The sequence below is a fragment of the Mobula birostris genome, chromosome 5, assembly GCF_030028105.1.
Source record: "Mobula birostris isolate sMobBir1 chromosome 5, sMobBir1.hap1, whole genome shotgun sequence".
Taxonomy (NCBI): domain Eukaryota; kingdom Metazoa; phylum Chordata; class Chondrichthyes; order Myliobatiformes; family Myliobatidae; genus Mobula; species Mobula birostris.
The window spans coordinates 6,021,062-6,043,516 of NC_092374.1; the positions used below are offsets into that span (position 1 = coordinate 6,021,062).

Sequence of the window (22,455 nt, forward strand, 5' to 3'; positions counted from 1 at the left end):
TCCAGGTTTGGGGTTAAGCTCAGGACTAACAACCCTGACTGGTAAAACAAAACTGTTATGGAAACAGCAATGAAGAATCCTTCTACATTTGAGTGCAGTGGTATTCCTGAGTCTCCATCTGGGACTTGCATGACTGACAGTAAACCGACACAATGAAGGAAGCCACGAATGCCTGCCAAAGATGGAGGACCTTCATTGCTGCCCTAAACACCAGCGGTGTAACAGGCAGAAGTAGTAGTTTAGGACTGACAACCTGAGTCCTAATGAAGGGTCTAGGCCCAAAATGTTGGCTCTTTATTCCCCTTTGATAGATGCAACCTGACCTGCTGAGTTGCTCTAGTACTTTTTGTTACTCTGGATTTCCAGCATCTGCTAAATCTCGTGTTTATGAAAAGCATAAAAGTGTTTATGAAAAGTGCTAATACAACTTCCATCTCTCAAAACATAAACATGATCAAATTTTTTTTAAAACATCAACACACATGATTAACAGGTTAAAATGTTTAAATGCCTAAATGGAAATGTATCAGCTAACAAGCTCTTTTCAGAGAAACTTAATAAGCATAGACTTGTTCTGAAATACAAGAGGTAGATGTGTAAACTTTGCAAAGAGTCACTTCATACAAGTGGTCTGAAAACTGAGTAGCCTATTTGTACAGGCAGGGATTTGTTCGTCAATGAGCATATACATTGATTTTTTTAAAAATTGAGGTGGATATTGGAGCCAAACTTATGAGTAAACTGATCCATGAATAGTTAATAAATGGACAAGGGACTGGGTGCATTCCTACACAACCTCCATTCTATTCCTGGTAAACCACTCATCCCAAACTCTGCTGTCCACAGTCTATCTCAAATGAAGTCCTGTTCATCCTCTACCTTTATGTTTGCTGGCCTTTCAAGATTACCAATTACACAATACTCTAGTTATAAAACTCACATGGGTTTTCAAATTCCTCCATGGTTAAAGAACCAATAAGAGACAGAAGCTAGAAGTGGAGGGATCAGGTGCTATTAGGTTGTAGTAAGAGAAAGAAACAGGAAATGCAACATTTCAGAAGAAACATCGACAATTTATTTCTTCCCACCAATGCTGCTTAACCCACTGAGTTCTTTCAATAGATTGTGTTGTTCCTCCATGGTCACGTCCTTCTCATAGTTACAGAATCACAGAAAAGTACACCACAGAAACAGGCCTTTCAGCATATCTAGTTCTTGCTGAACCATTTAAACTGCCTACTCCAATTGACCTGCACCAGGACCATAGCCCTCCATACCCCATCATCCATGTACTATCCCAAACACCTCTTAAAGCACTGAAATCGAACTCATACACACCACTTGCGCTGGCAGCTTGTTCTATACTCTCACCAGCCTTTGAATGGGGAAGTTCCTTGTAAACTTTCACCTTTCGCCCTCAACCCATGACCTCTGATTGTAGTCCCACCGAGCTTCAGTGGGAAAAGCCTGCTTTTACCTTATCTATACTCCTCATAATTTTGTATACCTCAATCAAATCTTCCCCAATCTTCTAAGTTCCAAGGAATAAGGTCCTATTCTAGTCAATTTCCACTTACAACTCAGATCCTCCAGTCCCAGCATAACTTCATAAATTTTCTCTGTACTCTTTCAACCCTATTTACATCTTTCCTGTATATCGATGACCAAAATTGCACACAATACCCCAAATTAGATCTTGTATAACATCCCATCTCCTGTACTCAGTACATTGATTTATGAAAGCCAATGTGCCAAAAGCTTTCTTTACCTGTGACGCCAATTTGAACGAATTATAGACCTGCATCCCCAGATCCCTTTGTTCTACCACACTCCTCAGTACCCTACTGTTCACTGTATAAGATATACCCTGGTTGGTCCTCTAAAAGTGCAACACCTCGTACTCGTCTGTATTAAATTCCACCTGTCATTTCTCTGCCCATTTCAGAATCAGAATCAGGTTTATTATCACTGACGTGTCGTGAAATTTGTTAACTTAACAGCAGTTCAATGCAATGCGTAATATAGAGGAGGAAAAAATAATAACAAATAACAAATTACAATATACATATATTGAATAGATTAAAAGGTGTGCAAAAACAGAAATAATATATTCAAAAAGTGTTCACGGGTTCAATACCTTCCGATAACTTTCCCACTACTGAGGTTAGGCTCACTGGCCAATAATTTCCTAACTTATTTTTAGAGCCTTTATTAAATAGCAAAACAACGTTAGTTATTGCCCAATCCTCTGGTACCTCACCTATTGCCAAGGATGCTTTAAATATTTCTGCATGGAGCCAGAAGAGATAGGAGACATCTTAAATGGATTTTTTTTTTTTGCATCTGTATTTACTCAGGAGATGGACACAGTCCATAGAAATTAGGCAAAGCAACATTGAGTTCATAGATCCTGTACAGGTTACAGAGGAAGAGGAGTTTGCTGTCTTGAGGTAAATTAGGATGGCTAAATCCCCAGGGCCTGACAAGGTGTTTCCTTAGACCCTGGGGATTTAGCCACCCTGATTTGCTTTAAGACAGCAAACACCTCCTCCTCTAATCTGTATAGGGTACATGAACTCAATGCTACTTTGCCTACTTTCTATAGACTGTGTCCATCTCCTGAGTAAACACAGCTGCAAAAATATCCATTTAAGACCGCCTCCATATCTTTTGGCTCAACGCCTGGATTACCATTCTGATCTTCCAGAGGACTAATTTTGTTCCTTGCAATCTTTTTGCTCTTAACATATCACCTTATCTGCAAAGGCAACCTCATGCCTTCTTTTAGCCCTCCTGCTTTCTTTCTTAAGTGTTCTCTTACATTCTTTTACTCCACAAGTTCCTCATTTGTTCCTACCTGCCTAAAGCTGCTATGTACCTTTTATTTTTCTTAACCAATGCCTCAATACCTTTTGATAGCAAAGGTTCCCTAATCTTATCATCACTTTTTATTCTGAAATGCACATACAAACTCCATACTTAGAATTTCACTTTTGAAGGCCTCCTACTTACCAAGTACATCTTTGTCAGAAAACAGCCTGTCCCAATCCACACTTGCCAGATCCTTTCTCCAATTTAGAATCTCAACCCGCAGACTAGACCTATTTCCTCGAGTTCCTCGTGTTTGCTATTTTTTCCATATTTACTTTGAAACTAATGGCATTATGATCACAAGATATCAAATGTTCCCCTACATAAACTTGTGTCACCTGCCATAACTCATTCCCTAATAGCAGATCCTGTATCACATGCTCTTTCGTTGAGACTTTTACAACCTGATTAAGGAAACATTCCTGAACACATTTGACAGACTCTATCCCGTCTAGTCCTTTTACAGTCTAGGATTCCCAGTCAATATGTGGAAAGTTAAAATCATCTACTATAACAACTACGTTTCTTGCAGCAGCATGTGACCTCTCCACAAATTTGTTCCTCTAAACCCTGCAGACTGTTGGTTGGTTAGTAATACAGCCCTATTAACGTTGTTGTACCTTTCTTATTCCTCATTTCCACCTATAATACCTCACTAGACAAGTTCTCTGGTTTGTCCTGATTGAGCACTGCCTTTACATTTTCCCTGACTAGTAAAACCACCCCTCCTCCTTTAATTCCTCCTACTCGGTCACATCTAAAACAACGGAACCTTGGACTGTTGAGCTGCCAGTCCTGCCCCTCCTGCAACCGTCTCACTAATGGCTACAATATCATAATTCCACGTGTTGATCCATGCCCTGAGCTCATCTGCCTTTCCTACGGTACTTCTTGCATTGAAATCCATGCAGCTCAGGACACTGGTCTCACCATGCTCAACCTTGTGATTCCTGACTTCGTATGAAGTCATAACAACACGTCTCCACAAGCTCCCTGCTATGTGTTCTGGAACTCTGATTCCCATGCCCCTGTAACTCTAGTCTCTTCCCCTGCTTACCCCACCTCTAACTTTCAGAAAAACTGGCTCTCCAGTGATCTTCTGCAGACTCTCAGATTTAATTGATTCACGGTTGACAGGTAAGTCTTCAGCTGCCAAGGCCCCAATCACTGGAATTTCAAGCATTAACCTCCCAAATTCTCTCTCCTTTTTTAAGCTGCTTACTGAGATGCCCTACTTACTTGGAGTTTGCAGAAATTTAGCATGTCACCAAAGATTCTTGCAAATTTCTACATGTAAGGAGTTTCTTCTTTTATGTTACTGCGTATGTTAATTAAAATGGCTTCTTTGTTATGTTAAATGCTGAGAAAGTTCTCTCGCTAGCAGTTTGCTTGGGTTATATCATGTTATATCATTGATAACAGAGCAAATGAACCAATGGGTGTCCATGTTATTCTTTCTTGGGGTGTTATGCTGTCTCATATGGCTGGGAACCAGGGGTTTTGGCGGGGAGTTGGAGGAGAGATCGGGAGGACGACGGACATGCTGGGAGTGCTCTGGTTGATCACTTCGGGTGGACCCGAGCTGTGAGTTGAAGGGGTCAGAGTGGATCGCAGGGGGAAGGAAGAAGGTCCTGAGCTCCAACTGTGTGCACGAAGAAATTGAACTTTGATAAGTCTGGCACCTTTTTTCATTCCCTTTTGTACTGTACCTCTAGTAATCTCATAGTTCTAGTAAGATTTATAAAGTGTAATTTGTAAAACGTACACTGTATGCTGGCTGGTGTTTGAAGCTGAATCAGGTGGCATTTGCACAGCAACCGACATAACCGGGAGACGGAGTTGGGCGGCGGACACGGTGTTTCCCCTAGATAAATACAAGCCAATGTAGCTGAGCATTACATATAAATGTACAGTGGAGTACATTCTGACGGTTGCATCACAGGCTAGTATGGAGTCTCCAATGAACAGGATCGCAAGAGGCTGAAGAGAGTTTAGACTCAGTCAAGCTCATCATGGCCACAGCCCTCCCCTTCATTGAGGGCATCTTCAAGAAGAGGTGCCTCATGGTGACCGCATCCATCAGTGAAGACCCTCACCATCTGGGGCATACCCGCTTGTCAGCAAAAAGGTACAGGAAGTTGAAAACCCACACTCAACAGTTCAGAAACAATTTCTTCCTCTGTCATTAGATTTCAAATGGCCCATGAATTCTACCCCTTTATTCCTTTTCTTTGCACATTTATTTTACATAAGAACATAAGAAATAGGAGCAGGAGCAGACCAGCCTGCACTGCCATTCAATAAGATCATGGCTGATCTGACCATGAACTCATCTCCACCTACCTGCCTTTTCCCCCATAACCCTTAATTCCTCTACTATGCAAAAATCTGTCCAACCTTGTCTTAAATATATTTACTGAGGTAGCCTCCACTGCTTCATCGGGTACAGAATTCCAGAGTTCACACAAATTCCACAAATTTCAGGAATTTGTGGTAATTTTATGCCCTTGCACTATACTGCTACTGCAAATGAACAAATTTCATACCATACAATGAACCTAATTCTGATCAGACTCAAGTCTTTGAACACAATTTTGGTCACAATCTCTAATATAACTAAGTAACTTGTATCAGTTTTTGGTAATAAGTGCCCTGGGATGGAGGTACTTCACCAAATCATAGAAATCTTTGACATGGGAGTCAATTTATTCATGCTTTATTTTCCTCTGTGCCAAAGAAACCATCCCTCTGCCTCGATAGTTTCATCCCATTTCATAAGACCATAAGACATAGGCCATTTGGCCCATCGAGTCTGCTCTGCCATTCGATCATGGCTGGTCCTTTTTCCCCTCCTCAGCCCCACTCCCCAGCCTTCTCCCTGTAACTTTTTATGCCGGGTCCAGTCAAGAACCTATCAATCTTCATCTTAAATACACCCAATGACCTGGCCTCCACAGCTGCCTGTGGTAATAAATTCCACAAGTTCACCACTTTCTGACTGAAGAAATTTCTCCGTATCTGTTTTAAATGGATGCTCCACTATCCTGAGGCTGTGCCCTCTTGCTCTAGACTCTCCCACCATGGGAAACATCCTTTCCACATCTACTCTGTCTAGGCATTCAAAAGATTTCAATGAGACACACACCCTCCCCCCACCCCATACTTCTAAATTCCCAGTGAGCACAGACTCAGAGCCACCAAACGTTCCTCATACGATAACCTTTTCGTTCCTGGAATCATCCTTGTGAAAATTCTCTGAACCCTCTACAATGCCAGCACATCTTTTCTTAGATGAGAAGCCCAAAACTGTTCACAATACTCAAGGTGAGACCTCACCAGTGCCTTATAAAGCCTCAGTATCACATCCCTGTTCTTGTATTTCAATACCCAGTTGAGTCAGTATCTGCATTTCTTGCTGATTTCTCAAGTAACAGCGAGGGCTGATTCGCCAAACATCCAAATTTCCAATTGGAGTGTAACAGTAATGATGGAATAGTTAATTGCACCAAGATGAAAAACTTGCTGCACTCAAGTAAGCTCCACCACCAATCATTAAAGAAACATAGCATCATTTAACTGAACAGGACAGGAAAAGAGAAGGATAAATATGACAACTACAAGCCAAATCATCAGTTTTAATAAATGCAAATCAAAATCAGATGTTAACTCACCACTGTTTTGAGCAAAAATGGGATCACATCCGGATAATGAGAGGACCAAAAACATAAACTGTAAAAACATGCAGGGCTTCATTCTGCCAGCCTTGAATTGATCCATTAAAGAGCTCTGCTTCCCTGCAACAGAATCAATGGTTCAAGTTAGATTTAACAGCAGAATTAAACCACAAAGAACTTGTTGCCACTTGTGAAGTGATATCGCAGATTTTGAACTTTGTACTAATTGACTGAACCCTGCAAAACAGATCTTGCTGGGCCAGACGCCCTGGACTTAGAAGATACAAACAATGCACAACACTTGATAACCAAATATTTTGCTAACACTGCAAGATAAATCTCACCATCAACAATGCAATATCCACAAGTTGTTATGAAGAACTGTTTCCTGCTGGCAAGATTCCATGCTGTTCTGAACTTGGTGGAATGATTCCAGCACCTTGTACCTCAATAGCTACATGTGAATTTACAATCTGCAAAACCACCATAGGATATAGGAGCAGAATTAGGCCGTTTGGCCCATTTACTGATTTATTATCCCTCTCAACCTCATTCTCCTGACTTCTCCCCGTAACCTTTCACACCCTGACCAATCAAGAACCATCAACCTCTGCCTTAAATACACCCAATGATCTAGCCTCCACAGCTGCCTGTGGCAACAAATTCCACAGATTCACCACCCTCTGGCGAAAGAAATTCCTCCTCAACTGCTCTCAAGGAATGTCCCTCTATTATGAGGCTGTGCCCTTGTCCTAGACTCCACCACTATAGGAAACATCCTCTCAACATCCACTCTATATAGGTCTTTCAATATTCATATGGTTTCAATGAGATCCCCTCTCAATAGTGTAAAATCCAGTGAGTACAGACTCAAAGCTATCAAATGCTCATCACATGTTAACACTTTCATTTCAGGAATCATTCTCATGAACCTCTTCTGGACCCTCTCCAATGCCAGCACTTCTTTATTACTGGGTTCCGGCAAACTAGCAACAGAGGAGCTGAAGGCAGTGTGGACAGGGCCAACAAACTTAACCTGTTCTTTAACAGATTTGACATTGTGGCCCCTGCCCATCCCACACATGAGCCATCTGTTGTCGGTCACCAACCAACACATATTCCACTCTCCCCTCCTACCCCTCCTCACAGTTCCCCACCCTGCTCTCATGACTATACCCCTTCCCTACACGAAACCACCATGGTGGGCTTCACAGCTGAACAGGTGAGAAGACAGCTGAAATGTCTCAACCCAAGCAAGGATGCAGGACCGGATGGTGTCAGTACCAGGGTGTTCAAAGCCTGTGCCCCTCAGCTATGTGGAGTACTTCGCCATGTCTTCAACCTGAGCCTGAGGCTCCGGAGGGTTCCTGTACTGTGGAAGACATCCTGCCTCGTCCCTGTGCCGAAGACGCCGCGCCCCAGCGGCCTCAATAACTACAGACTGGTGGCATTGACCTCCCACATCATGAAGACCCTGGAGAGACTCGTTCTGGAGCTGCTCCGGCCTATGGTCAGGCCACACTTAGATCCCCTCCAGTTCGCCTACCAGCCCCAACTAGGATGCCATCGTCTACCTGCTGAACTGTGTCTACGCCCACCTGGACAAGCCAGCGAGCACTGTGAGGGTCATGTTTTTTGACTTCTCCAGTGTGTTCAACACCATTCACCCTGCTCTGCTGGGGGAGAAGCTGACAGCGATGCAGGTGGATGCTTTCCTGGTGTCATGGATTCTTGATTACCTGACTGGCAGACCACAGTATGTGTGCTTGCAACACTGTGTGTCCGACAGAGTGATCAGCAGCACTGGGGCTCCACAGGGGACTGTCTTGTCTCCCTTTCTCTTCACCATTTACACCTCGGACTTCAACTACTGCACAGAGTCTTGTCATCTTCAGAAGTTTTCTGATGACGCTGCCATAGTTGGATGCATCAGCAAGGGAGATGAGGCTGAGTACAGGGCTACGGTAGGAAACTTTGTCACATGGTGTGAGCAGAATTACCTGCAGCTTAATGTGAAAAAGACTAAGGAGCTGGTGGTAGACCTGAGGAGAGCTAAGGTACCAGTGACCCCTGTTTCCATCCAGGGGGTCAGTGTGGACATGGTGGAGGATTACAAATACCTGGGGATACGAATTGACAATAAACTGGACTGGTCAAAGAACACTGAGGCTGTCTACAAGAAGGGTCAGAGTCGTCTCTATTTCCTGAGGAGACTGAGGTCCTTTAACATCTGCCGGACGATGCTGAGGATATTCTATGAGACTATGGTGGCCAGTGCTATCATGTTTGCTGTTGTGTGCTGGGGCAGCAGGCTGAGGGTAACAGACACCAACAGAATCAACAAACTCATTCGTAAGGCCAGTGATGTTGTGGGGATGGAACTGGACTCTCTCACGGTGGTGTCTGAAAAGAGGATGCTGTCTAAGTTGTGTACCATCTTGGACAATGTCTCTCATCCACCACATAATGTACTGGGTGGGCACAGGAGTACATTCAGCCAGAGACTCATTCCACCGAGATGCAGCACAGAGCGTCATAGGAAGTCATTCCTGCCTGTGGCCATCAAACTTTACAACTCCTCCCTTGGAGGGTCAGACACCCTGAGCCAATAGGCTGGTCCTGGACTTACCGTAGCCCTGTACTCAGCCTCAGCTTGACATTGAATAGCTTATGAGATCCAGTCAGGGAAAAGAATCTGGGACCCATTTGCCCTGAAAATGTCAACAAACAACTTTCTGAGCCAGCTGAAACAGTAAGCCATTAACTACAGGAAAGCCTCAGCAGAATATAAAACAATCTCTTAGGTTGTTGCCCAGAGTCAGAACAAATCAAATATCCCATGGAATGCGGTGAACATTTAAAAAATAGTACAAAGGAACAAACCATTTGGTCCACAATGTTTTGCTGAATCAAATCAAATTTCAAGGTAGATTAATAAATCTTTATCTACACTATATACAACCTTGAGATGCCTCTCCCTACAAAACAAAGAAATCCGATAGAACCCATTAAAAAAAGACCGTCAAACACCCAATAAAAAAGAGCAAATGGTGAAAGCAATAAAAAGTAAATAACATGAGTGAGTTCACAGTCAAGAAGCCAGTCACAGCCGATTCATGAGCACATCAGTTACCATCCTCAGCCTCAGTTCAGTGCAAGGATGAGTAAATCTCACCAAGCAGAGAGCTGAACACTGGCCCATCCCTCACCTCTGGCTCCCAACACTCAGACCTTCTCAATCTGGCCCGGCACATCAATCAGCTGAACCGGCTCATTCCTTGCTCTCTGGCCCAGGCCCTGCCACCTCAACTCTGCCTTGCCTCAGATCTGCTGCTTTGACTTTGCTCCAAGTCCACTCCAGCAATAGCCAAACATTGGCTTGTTCCTCGATCGCGGACCTGGACCCCACCGCCTCGATTACGTTCGTACATGCCGCGCCACAACTGTCCTGAACTTTTGAGACTTCAGTTCACACAGTAAAAAATGCCAGGTTGTACAGGAGGTTCAAAAGCTCAACCCCAAAATGGAAGTTATAGGTTATTATAAGTTATAACTTATAAGTTATAAGTTATTGATTGTAGGGACTGTTTTCCAAAAAAAGTGTGATTAATTGAGTAGTTAGTAGTTTTACTTGCTGCCAGAAGGCATTGCTGTGTTTCACCAGTGCCATCTCAAACATCTTAAAATTAGTAATCCAATGGCCAACTAAACTAATCCCTTATGCCTACACGATGTCCATATTTTTTCATTTTCGTGGTCATACTCTCAGTTCTAAAATGACAATCTGCATCACCTGGTGCAGAGAAAGCATCAATCCAGGGACAATTATAAACATGAACTTTTACCACACAATGATAATGCCCAACGAAGTAATATGTAAATATCATACTGAAAATATGCCACTCCCAAACCTACACTCAGTGGCCACTTTTTTTGGTATCTTCTGTACCTCATAAAGTGCCACTGAGTGTATGTTCAGTCTTTTGCTGCGGTAGCCCATCCACTTCAAGGATCGACGTGCTGTGTGCTCAGAGATGCTCTTCTGCACACCACTGTTGTAATGTGTGGTTAATTGAGTTACTGTCACTTTGCTGATAGCTTGAAGTAGAGTGGCCATTCTCCTCTGACCTCCCTCATTAACAAGGCATTTTCGCCCACAGAACTGCCGCTCACTGGCGTTTTTTGTTTCCCGTAAACTCTAGAGACTGTTCCACATGAAAATCCCAGGAAATCAGCAGTTTCTGTGATATTCAAACCACCCCATCTGGCACCAACAATCATTCCACAGTCAAAGACACTTAGTTTACATTTCTTCCCCATTCTAATGTTTGGTCTGGCAATGACTTAACCTCTAGACCAGGTCTGCATGCTTTTATGTATTGAGTTGCTGTCAAAAACACAAGTGGGAGCAGAAGTAGGTCACCAGGTCTGTCAAGCTTGGCCCCCCCCACCAATTCAATGTGTTTGATCTATGCAGGCCTCAACTCCTGTGCCCTCACAACCCTCGACTCAAATCTTTACTCTTGATTCCTTAATCTTTCAAATATTTACTTACCTCCACCTTAAATATATCCAATGATCACTGAAAATGATTGCCTATCTCCAGCACCCTCAGTGGCAGAGAATTCTAGAAACTCACAAAGAAATTTCAATTCACCTCAGTTTTTAATGACCAGTCCCTCATTTTAGAGTCAGAATTGTCCTGCACAGAAATGGAGCTTTGGCCCATTACATTCATCTGACCTTTTCGCCCATCTAAACTAATCCCATTTGCTTAGTGTCAGTTAAATGTAGTTGGTTGTATCCGATTACATCTCTTCTCACAATAAGCTCCGGATATCAATCACACAATGTGGAAAAACTTTCCCTTCAAATCTTCTTAAAATTACTCCCTTCCATCTTAAATCTGTGCCCTTTTGCTTTTGATATCCCCATTGGGAAAAAGATTCTGACTATTTCTGACTCTCAATTTTATACACTTCCATCATCTCAGCCTTCACTCCGGGGAAAACAAACTCAGCCAATCCAATTACCTCCCTTTAAAGCAATTAAGCTCTGACCTTTGAAGGCAAGCATGACATTTAGGTAGATAATGCGTTGAACATTGGACATTTACTTCCAGGGAACTACGGACTTGATTCACAACGTCCCTCTCATCAACATACCCAGCATGTTAACGTTTACAGCATATACCTTACAACTGACTGGGAGCCACAGAGCAATGCTGCACTGATACAAGTTATTTGGCCTAAAGAGTCCATGCTAACCGTAGAAAGCATTCTTCTAGGGTGCATCACAACCTGGTATGGAAGTTGTCCTGTCCAAGACTGGAAGAAGCTGCAGAAGATTGTGAACATAGCCCAGCACATCACACAAACCAATCTTCCATCCTTGGGCTCACTTTACACCGCGCGCTATCGGAGCAGTGCTGCCAGGATAATCAAGGACACGACCCACCCAGCCAACACACTTTTCGTCCCTCTTCCCTCCGGGAGAAGGCTCAGGAGCTTGAAGACTCGTATGGCCAGATTTGGGAACAGCTTCTTTCCAACTGTGATAAGACTGCTGAATGGATCCTGACCCGGATCTGGGCCGTACCCTCCAAATATCCAGACCTGCCTCTCGGTTTGTTTGCACTACCTTACTTTCCATTTTCTATTTATGATTTATAATTTAAAATTTTAATATTTACTATCAATTTGTACTCCAGGGAGCGCGAAGCGCAGAATCAAATATCGCTGTGATGATTGTATGTTCTAGTATCAATTGTTTGGTGACAATAAAGTATAAAGTATCCCATCCTGGGTGAGTCATGTATCTACAGAACATAGAATAGTACAGCACAGTACAGGCCCTTCAGCCCACAATGTTGTGCCAACCCTCAAACCCTGCCTCCCATATAAGCCCCCACCTTAGATTCCTCCATATACCTGTCTAGTAGTCTCTTAAACTTCACTAGTGTATCTGCCTCCACCACTGACTCAGGCAGTGCATTCCACGCACCAACCACTCTCTGAGTAAAAAACCTTCTTCTAATATCCCCCTTGAACTTCCCACCCCTTACCTTAAAGCCATGTCCTATAGAAATCTTTCACAGATTTAATAATCATATATCCTACATTCACATCCAAGTGATTAATAGTTATCATAAACTAAAAGGGTGCCAGCACCAATCCCTGTGGAATACCAACAGCACACTTCTAGTCAGAAAAGTATCCTGCCATCTCGACCCTCTACCTTCCAATTTTTGATCCAATTATGCACCATGCCTTGAATCCCATATAGCTCAATCTTCAGGATCGGGCTACCTTGTGAGGTCTTGACATTACTGAAGTCTACTTAGAGCAAGAATTCCCAACCTTTTTTATGGCATAGATTCCTACTATTAACTGAGGGGTCCATGGACTATGTTGGAAACCCCTGATTTAGAAAATGTTTACAACCCTGTTCTTCCAGGACAAATCAGAAGAGTTCCCTTGGTTATCACATTCCACCCACCCAGTCTTTACATTCCACAGATCATCCACTGTAATTTTCTCCACCTTCAGAACGATTCCACCACCAATCACATCTTCCCCACTTCATGGGGACTATTCCCCTTTCCAACCACTCCCCTTTTTGTGGCACTTTCCCTTGCAACCAGAGGCACGAAACCCTCTCCCTCATCTAGGGGCCCAAAGGCATTTTTGACAGACTCATGAACAGACAGGAAATACTGAGATGCAGATTGTGTGCAAGCAGGTAGGATTAGTCTCAACTGACACCAAACTGGGCAACAGGTCTATTCCTGTCCTGCATTGCTCTGTGTTTTAAATTCTAATGCTCCACTTCAATTACACTAGTGAATACTGTGAAGACCAAGAATCCTGCATTACAATTCTACTCAATTTTCAAATTGAAAGCAAAAATTATGGAATGATGAAGTGACCACTTGGCCCAACATGTCCAAACAGGTTCTCTGGCAGAGTCATCAATTAGCTGCATTAGTCCAGCAAATATCAACACAAGTGATTCTGTAGACGCTAGAAATCTAGAGTAACACATACAAAATGCTGGAGGAGCCCAGTGGAAGGATCTCTGCCCAAAATATCAACTGTTTCTTCCTCTCCATAGATGCTGCCTGACTTGCTGAGTTCTTCCAGCATTTTGTATGTTTCACTCTATGTCAATTATATTTTCCTTTTGAGCATTCATCTATTTTTGTTGGTATCCTATCTGTCATAGAGTCAAACAATCAAAGAGGTACAGCATGAAAACAGGATCTTTGTCCTGCCAAGTCCGTAACAACCATCAACTATATATTTACCTCAATCCTCACATTCCCCATCAATTCCTCCCAGATCCTAGCACTCACCCACACACTAGGAGAAATTTGCAATGGCCAATTAACCTCCCAACCCGCACGTTTTTGGAATGCAGAGGGGAACTGGAGAAAACCACGAGATCTCATATTTGGATTTTCTCCCCATTTTAAAAAAAATAGTCTGCACATTTATTTCTTCGACCAAAGTGTGTGGATATGCATTTTCCAACATTGTATTTCATTTGCCACTCTCTTGTCCATTCTCCTAATCTAAGTCTTTCTGCAGCCTCCTTGTTTCCTCAATACTACCTGTCCCTCCACTAATCTTTGTATCATCTACAAACTTGGCAACAAAGCCACCTATCCCATCATCTAGATTATTGATATACAGCATAAAAAGCAGTCCCAACACCAACAGAACACCAGTAATCACTGGCAGCCAACTAGTAAAGATCCTTTCATTCCCACTTGCTGCCTGCTACCAATCAGCCAATGCTCTCTCATGCTGGTACGTCTTCTGTAATACTGTGGGCTCTTAACTTGTTAAGCAGCCTCATGTGCAGCACTATATCAAAGGCCTTCTGAAAATCCAAGTACATGCAATCCACTGATTCTCCTTTATTTATCCTGCTTGTTATTTCTTTAAAGAATTCCAACATATCTTTCAGGAAAGATTTTCCCTTATGGAAACCATCCTGACTTTGGCTAATTTTATTATGTGCTTTCAAGTACCCCAAAACTACATATCCCAAACAATTGAATCCAACATATTCCTAACAACTGAGGTCAGACTAACTGGCATACAACTTCCTTTCTTCTGCCTCTCCACCTTCTCAAAGAGTGGAGTGATTTTACAATTTTCCAGGCCTCAGAATCTAATGATTCTTGAAACATCATTACTTCTACAATCTCTTCGGCCACGACTGTAGGGTGTAGACAACCTGGCCCAGGTGATTTGTTTACATCAATACCTTTCAGTTTCCAAAGAACGTTCTCCCTAGTAATGGTAACTTCACTTACCTCTGCCCCGACACTATCGAGCTTCTGGCATAATACTCGTTTCTTCTTCCACAGTGAAGACTGACGAAAAATACCAACTCAGTTCATCTGCCATTCCCTTATTTCCCATTACTACCTCTCCAGCATCATTTTCCAGCTGTCTGATATCTACTCCCACTTTTCTTTAACATTTTGGATATCTGAAAAAACTTTCGCTATCCCCTTAATACTATTGGCTAGCTTACCTTCATATTCCATTTTTTTTCCTTAGTCATAGTCTATAGAAGTGAGGTGAAGTGGCATCAAATTCATGGACCCTGTGCAGATTACAGAGGAGGAGGTGTTTGCTACCCTGACGCAAATCAGGGTGGATAAATCCCCAGGGCCTGACAAGATGTTCCCTCGGACCCTATGGGAGGCAAATGCAGAAATTGCTGGAGCTCTAGCAGAGATATTTAAATCTTCCTTAATGACAGGAGAGGTATCAGAGGATTGGAGGACAGCCAACATTGTTCCGTCATTTAAAAAGGCTCTAAGCATAAACCAGGAAATTATTGGCCGGTGAGTCTGACATCAGTAGTGGGAAAGTTACTGAAAGATATTCTAAGGAACCAGATATATAAATATTTGGATAGACATGAACTGATTAAGGATAGTCAACATGGTTTTGTACGTGGTAGGTCATGGCTAACCAATCTTATAGAGTTTTTTGAGAAAGTGGATGAGACAAGGCATTTGACAAGGTCCTACACGGAAGAGTGGTCAAGAAGTTTTAGTCACTCAGCATTCAGGATGAGGTAGTAAATTGGATTAGATATTGGCTCAGTGGAAGAAGTCAGAGAGTGGTAGCAGAGGGCTGTCTCTCTGATTAGGGGCCTGTAACTAGATGTGTTGCAGGGATCACTACTGGGTCATTTGTTGTTTGTCATCTATATCAATAATCTGGGTGATAATGTGGTTAACTGGATCAGCAAGACTGGAGGTGTATTGCACAGTGAGGAAGACTATCATGCCTTAAAGAGAGATCTGCATCAGCTGGAAAAATGGGCTGAAAGTGGTAGATGGAATTTAATGTAGACAAGTGCGAGGTTTTGAACTTTGGTAGGACCAACCGAGGTAGGTCTTACACAGTGTATGGTAGAACAAAGGGATCTGGGAATCATCATTATCATCATCAGGTGCCATGCCCACTTTGAGCTTTGACTGCCATGACCCACACACTCCTGTTTTGGGTCAAGTGGATCAATTCATTGGTATTCATTTCCAGTTCTCTGGCTGCTGTCTCCATCATTTGTCTTTGCCTTCCTCTTGCTTGTCTTCCCTTCAATCTTTCCCATAATTACTATGCATTCTAACTCCTCTTTCCTAATCACATGTCCAATGAAGTCACGTTGCCTTTTCATGATCTCATACATTTCTCTTTTTGTGCTTGCTCTGTTCATGACATCCTCATTAGATATTCGCTTCGTCCATGATATTCTTTGCATCCTCCTCAAAAACCACATCTCTGCTGCTTCAATTCGTTTCCTCATGTTACCAGATATTGTCCAACATCCTGAGCCATATAACATAACCGGATAAACGTAACATTTCAGTGTTCTGAGGCGGGTTGTCATGCCTAGTTTAGTGTTGGTCAGTATACTCTTTGTTCTCGTAAAGGTATCTTTTTCCATCTCTATTCTTCTTTTGATGTCCATGTCGCACCTGCCATCTGATGTCACCCAGCTTCCTAAGTAGCAAAAGTTCTGTATTTGTTTTATATCTTCCCCGTTTATTCTCAGCCTGCAGATAGGATTCTCCTCCTTTTTGGATATCACCATACATTCTGCCTTTTTGCAATTGATAGGTAGACCCATTTTTGCACTTTCTTTAACAACTATATCAATTAAGTTTTGTAGTTCTTGCTCCGTACTTGCAATTAACACAGTGTCATCCGCATATCTAAAATTATTGATGTTTTCACCACCAACTTTGATTCCCAAGATGTCTCTTATTTTTTGTAATATTGTTTCACTGTACACATTAAACAAATCAGGGGAGGAAACACACCCTTGTCTAACACCTCTCTTGATTTTCGTAAACTGACTCACTTCTCCATCTATTCTTACAGCGGCAGTTTGTTCCCAGTACAGACTTCTGATTAGGCGGAGGTCTTTCAAATCTGGGAATACAGGTCCTTAATTTGTTGCAGGTGGCATCACAGGTAGATACGGTTGTAAAGAAAGCTTTTGCCACATTGGCCTTCATAAATCAATGCATTGGTACAGGAGATGGATGTTATGTTGAAATTGTACGAGATGTTGGTGAGGCCTAATTTGGAGTATTGCATGCAGTTTTTGGTCACCTACCTGCAGGAAAGATGTAAGTAAGATTGAAAGAGTACAAAGAAAATTTACAAGGATGTTACCGGGTCTTAAAGACCCGAGTTTAAGGAAGGATTGAATAGGTTAGGACTGTATTCTTTAAAATGTTGAAAATTGAGAGGAGATTTTATATTGGAATACAAAATTATGAGGGAACTAGACAGAGTAATGCAAGCAGGCTTTTTCCACTGAAGTCAGATGGGATTACAACCAGAGGTCATGGGTTAATTGTGAAAGATGAAAAGTTTAAGTGGAACATGAGGGGAATCTTGAGGGTTGCAAGAGTGTGGAATGAGCTGTCAGCACAAGTAGTGGATGCAAACTCAATTCCAACACTTAAGAGGAGTTGGATTGGTACATGGATAGTATGAGTATGGAGGGCGATATTCCCGGTACAGATCAATGGGAATAGGCATGGACTAGATGGGCTGAAGAGCCTATTTCTGTGCTGTACTTTCTCTATGACTTTTTGTATTTGCCTTCTGTTGGTTTTTAAAAGCTTCCCAATCCAATTTTTGGTCTATTATATGCCCTCTTTTTGGCTTTTTGAACATTGACTTCTCTAACACCTGTTAATGCCCCTCCTCCCCTTCTTACCCCGATCCTTTATTTATTTCTCCCTCCCCCCCTTTCTCTCTCTTTTTTCTCCCTCTGTCCCTCTCACAATAACTCCTTGCCTGCTCTCCATCTTCCTCTGGTGTTCCCCTCCCCCTCTTTCTCCCTAGGCTTCCTGTCCCATGATCCTGTCCCTTCTCCAGCCTCGTATCCCTTTTGCCAATCAACTTTCCAGCTCTTAGCTCCATCCCTCCCCCTCCTGTCTTCTCCTGTCATTTCAGATCTCCCCCTCCCCCTCCCACTTTCAAATCTCTTACATCTCTTCTTTCAGTCAGTCCTGATGAAGGGTCTCGGCCCGAAACGTCGACTGTACCTCTTCCTATAGATGCTGCCTGGCCTGCTGCGTTCCACCAGCATTTTGTGTGTGTTGCTTGAATTTCCAGCATCTACAGATTTCCTCTTGTTTGGCTTTGACTTCCCTTGTCAGCCATAGTTGCATCATCCTGCTTTTAAGATACTACTACTTTGGAATATATCTACCCTTTGTCTTCTGAATTGCTCCCAGAAATTCTAGCCATGCTGCTCTGGCGTCATCCCCGCTAGTGTCCCCTTCCAATCACCTTTGGCCAGCTCCTCTCTCATGTCTCTGTAACTCCCTTTACTCTACTGTAATACTGATACATCTGACTTTAGCTTCTCCCCCTCAAATTTCAGGGTGAATTCAATCATATTATGATCACTCTGTCCTGAAGGTTCCTTTACCTTAAGCTCTCCAATCAATTCCAGTTCACTGCACAATACCCAATCCAGAATTGCTGATCCTCTAATGGGCTCAATCACAAGCTGCTCTAAAAAGCCATCTCATAAGGTGTTCTACAAATTCCCCCTCTTGGAATTCAGCACCAATCCGATTGTCCCAATCTACCTGTATATTAAAATCCCCCAAGACTATTGTAACATTGCCATTTTGACAGGCCTTTTCTATCTCACATTGTAATTTGTAGCCCACATCCTGACTACTGTTTGGAGGATGTATGCAAGTCTCATCAGGGTCTTTTTACCCTTGCAGTTTCTAAGCTGTACCAATAAGAATTCTACACCTTCTGATCCTATGTCACCTCTTTCTAAGGATTTGATTTTGTCTACCAACAGAGCCACCTCAACCCCTCTACCTACCTCTCTGTTCTTTCAATACAATTTGTATCCTTGGATGTTTAGCTCCCAACTATGACTTTCTTTCAGCCATGTCTCAGTGACACCCACAACCTCATACCTGCGAATGTCTAACTGCACTACAAGGTCATTACCTTATTCCATAATACTGCGTGCATCCAAATAGAACACCTCCAGTCCTGTATTCATCAACGTTTTTGATTTTATCCCACTTTTACACTGCAACTCATCCCACTGACTACGATGTTGCCCTATCATCAGCATGTCCTTCCTTGCAGCCTCACTACACACTACTTCCGTTTGTAAAACAACTACCACATTCTCCAATCCCGTCCCCCTTCTAAATTAGTTTAAACTTGAAGAATTGAAGAAACTTCCTGTGGAAGGGCACACTGCGACAGCACGAAGTTACGAAAATATATACACACCCTCAAGGTTACTTTGTCCAATAAAAATACAATAGTTATCTTCATTGATAAATTTCTGTATAGTATTACATCAAGACATAATTTAAAGGTGCGCAATATTACAGTGCAACAAAAAATAATCCTGATTCTTACTTTGTAAGAAAATTTGGTGGGGTGAGAAAGCCAGGCCAGAAATTTGAGAGTACTGACTGATCATGGCTTGGTTTTTAAAGCGGCAGCTAATGTGAAATTTGTGGCTCTTCAGGGCTCTGTCAAAGACGATCGCAGCAGGGAACATCCCACTTCGATAATCTATATGCAGATTACTGACATTCAGACACCAGGGAACATTCCCTGCAGGACTGAACTTCATTCCCAGCAACTTCAGGTATTCAGTCTTCCCATTTCCAAACATCACTCACCAATTTCACAAATTTATGTAGATATCTGTTTTTAAAAGATTAAAATACTACATTGCACGCAGACGAATTTTGTTGACCTAATACAGCACAAAAACGTTCAGTAAGACTCTTATGATTACTTCACCATAACCTGCATGGAAGATCAGCTGACAACTCTTAACAACTGATAGCAAGATTTATTCAATTGAATTGAACCAAAGCCAGACTAGAATTGTAAAAAAAATTGGTTTTCTTTAAGACTGTTTCCAAAAAAATGGAATGCTGAAGATCTGACGGCACTGAAGCAGAAAATGTGCGCCAAGTTAAAATTTAACTATTTAACAGCTGAATAATCTGATTATGGTATCAAACAGCTTACATTAATATTACCATAATCAAAACACTCTAACTCACCTTTTAACTGCATATTCAAGATTCAAGATTTTGTCATTCCAGTACTGTAAAGGAGAACAAAATAATTGTTACTCCATATCCAATGCAACACAAGAGTAAACACAATAAGGAACACAATAAATATAAATACATAAGATAGCTTACTGTATACAAGTTGATTTTATGTCCATAAATTGAAGCTAGGCACAGGAATATCTGTACATAAGGTGACTGATGGGATATGCAGTTCTTACTGTGTTCTAAGAAGCTCTCACAAGTGACACAAAAGACAACAGATACTAGAACTTAGAGCAAATAACAATCTGCTGGAGGAAGTCTGCCAGTCAAGCAGTGTCTATGGAGGAAAACTGACAGTACTCATTTTGAGGACACCGTTCACCTGGTCCACCCTGTTGTTTGCTCTCATAAATAACAATGCGATAATGAGCTACCAATCAGATACTTCAATGTTGAGCGGATGCATTTAGTCAAGTGGAGTGAAAATAATTTCACCATTCTTTTAAACAGGATAAGTTAAGAATAATTTTCGACCATCACGGAATGCAAATAGTTCAGCATCTCATCTCAATGTCACTATCTCCTGCTCTGGAATATTATGTACACCTATCTAAAATCAAAAGAAAACCTGAAATCTTCTGATTGAGAGGTAGGGGCAGGCTTCTCTTAATGTTTTCACAAACCAAACTATACTAGAAACTACAGTCCCATAGAAGCATGGAGGAGGGGGTGAAATCAAATCCAAAACAATCAAATGTTAAAAGGCTTAAATCGGGGTTCCCAATCTGGGGTCCAAGGACCCCCAGTTAATGGTAGGCTGTCCACGACATAAAAAAGGTTGGCCGAGATAGAATAGATGTGAAGAGGATGGTGGGGGGTGGTCAAGGAACACGGAGTACAGACTCAAAATAGAGAGACATCCCTTTAGAACAGAGATGAGGAGGAATTTCTTTCGCCAGAGGGTGTGGAATTGATTGCTACAGGCAGCTGTGGAGGCCAGGTCACTGGGTCCATTTAAGGAAAAGTTCTTAGTTAGTCCTGGCATGAAAGATTATGCAGAGAAGGCAGGAAAATGGCATTGAGAGGAAAATGGATCAGCCATGAGAAGGAAGTGGTGGAACAGACTCAATGGGTTGATTAGACCAATTCTGCTATTACCAATTCTCATGGTATGGTTATAGCAATGTTCTTAACAGGAGTGCAGAAACCAAGGTAAAGAAAGAGACAAAATACTATAGAAACAAGTAGCACAGGAATCAATTCATTTATTGTATCTTCAAAGGTCATTTTAATAAACCCATGCCCCTGTTCTTTCACCATAACTCTGATAAGATTTCCTCTGCAAGTATAGTTCCAAAACTCTTGACATTAAATCATGCCAGGATAAAGCTGATAATGTGATGCATGATGGGGGTTTTTTTTGAGAATGGATAGGGAGGAAATACCCCCAGCTTTGTTATTTAGGGGAGTTGGAAACATTTGCTTCAGGGAACAAAAAAGCCACTTTTGCAATACAAAATTCAAGATTTTTCTCCCTGAGTGGACTTGCTGAATGTAACAGCACAAGTTTTAAGCACTGCAAATTGACTTACAAAAAAGATCAGATTTCAAAAGTGGGTAGCCAGCAAATGCTATGTTATGCTGTCTGGACTAGAAAACATTTCTGAGGAGAAAAGGTCGAGTTAGATAGGATTTTACTCTTTGAAATGGGAGGATGAGAGGTGACTTGATAGAGGTGTACATAATGATGAAACACAAGAGTGAGTGGCAGCCAGAGACTTTCTCCCAGGGACGAAATAGCTAATACGAGGTAGCACAATTTAAAAATGATTGGAGGAACATATGGGGGGCAGGAAGTCAGAATAGATTTTTTTTCTTACAGAGAGTGATGGGTGCATGGGATGCCCTGCCAGGGATAGTTGTAGAAGGACATTTAAGAATTAGGGATATGTAAGAAACTCTTACATAGATAACAGGAAAAAATGGAGAGTCATGTAGGAGGGAAGGGTCAGGTTGATCTTGGAGCAAGTTAAAATGTTGGCATAACATCGTGGACCAAAGGACCCGCATGGTGTTGTAATATTCTATGCTTTTATTCCTCTTTCACATTATAATTTCATATAATGTCCACAATTATCAGAGGCTGCTTCACCTACTGAGCCAGCATTGCTATGAGATTTTTTATATATACACAAGCCTGGTTGTAGCTCTGCCCTTAACAACCCTTACCCACCCACAATGGGTTAGGAAGGGTGGAAAGGAGGAAGGGAATCTCCATTGATAAGTTTGCTCAAGACA

General features: G+C 42.1%; 1 protein-coding gene across 3 annotated transcripts in view; it reads right to left on the bottom strand.

The window, feature by feature from the left end:
* The window catches only part of lifra (LIF receptor subunit alpha a), a 196,928-nt gene that overhangs the window by 77,452 nt on the left and 97,021 nt on the right, over positions 1–22,455 (bottom strand). For all 3 annotated transcript variants that reach the window (XM_072257527.1, XM_072257528.1, XM_072257529.1), the window contains 2 exons: positions 20,161–20,204; positions 6,543–6,665 (listed from right to left, as the gene is read on the bottom strand). In XM_072257527.1, coding sequence (XP_072113628.1) covers positions 6,543–6,665; positions 20,161–20,173 — 136 coding nt within the window. In that variant the 5' untranslated portion in view covers positions 20,174–20,204. The remainder of the gene's footprint in view (positions 1–6,542; positions 6,666–20,160; positions 20,205–22,455) is intronic.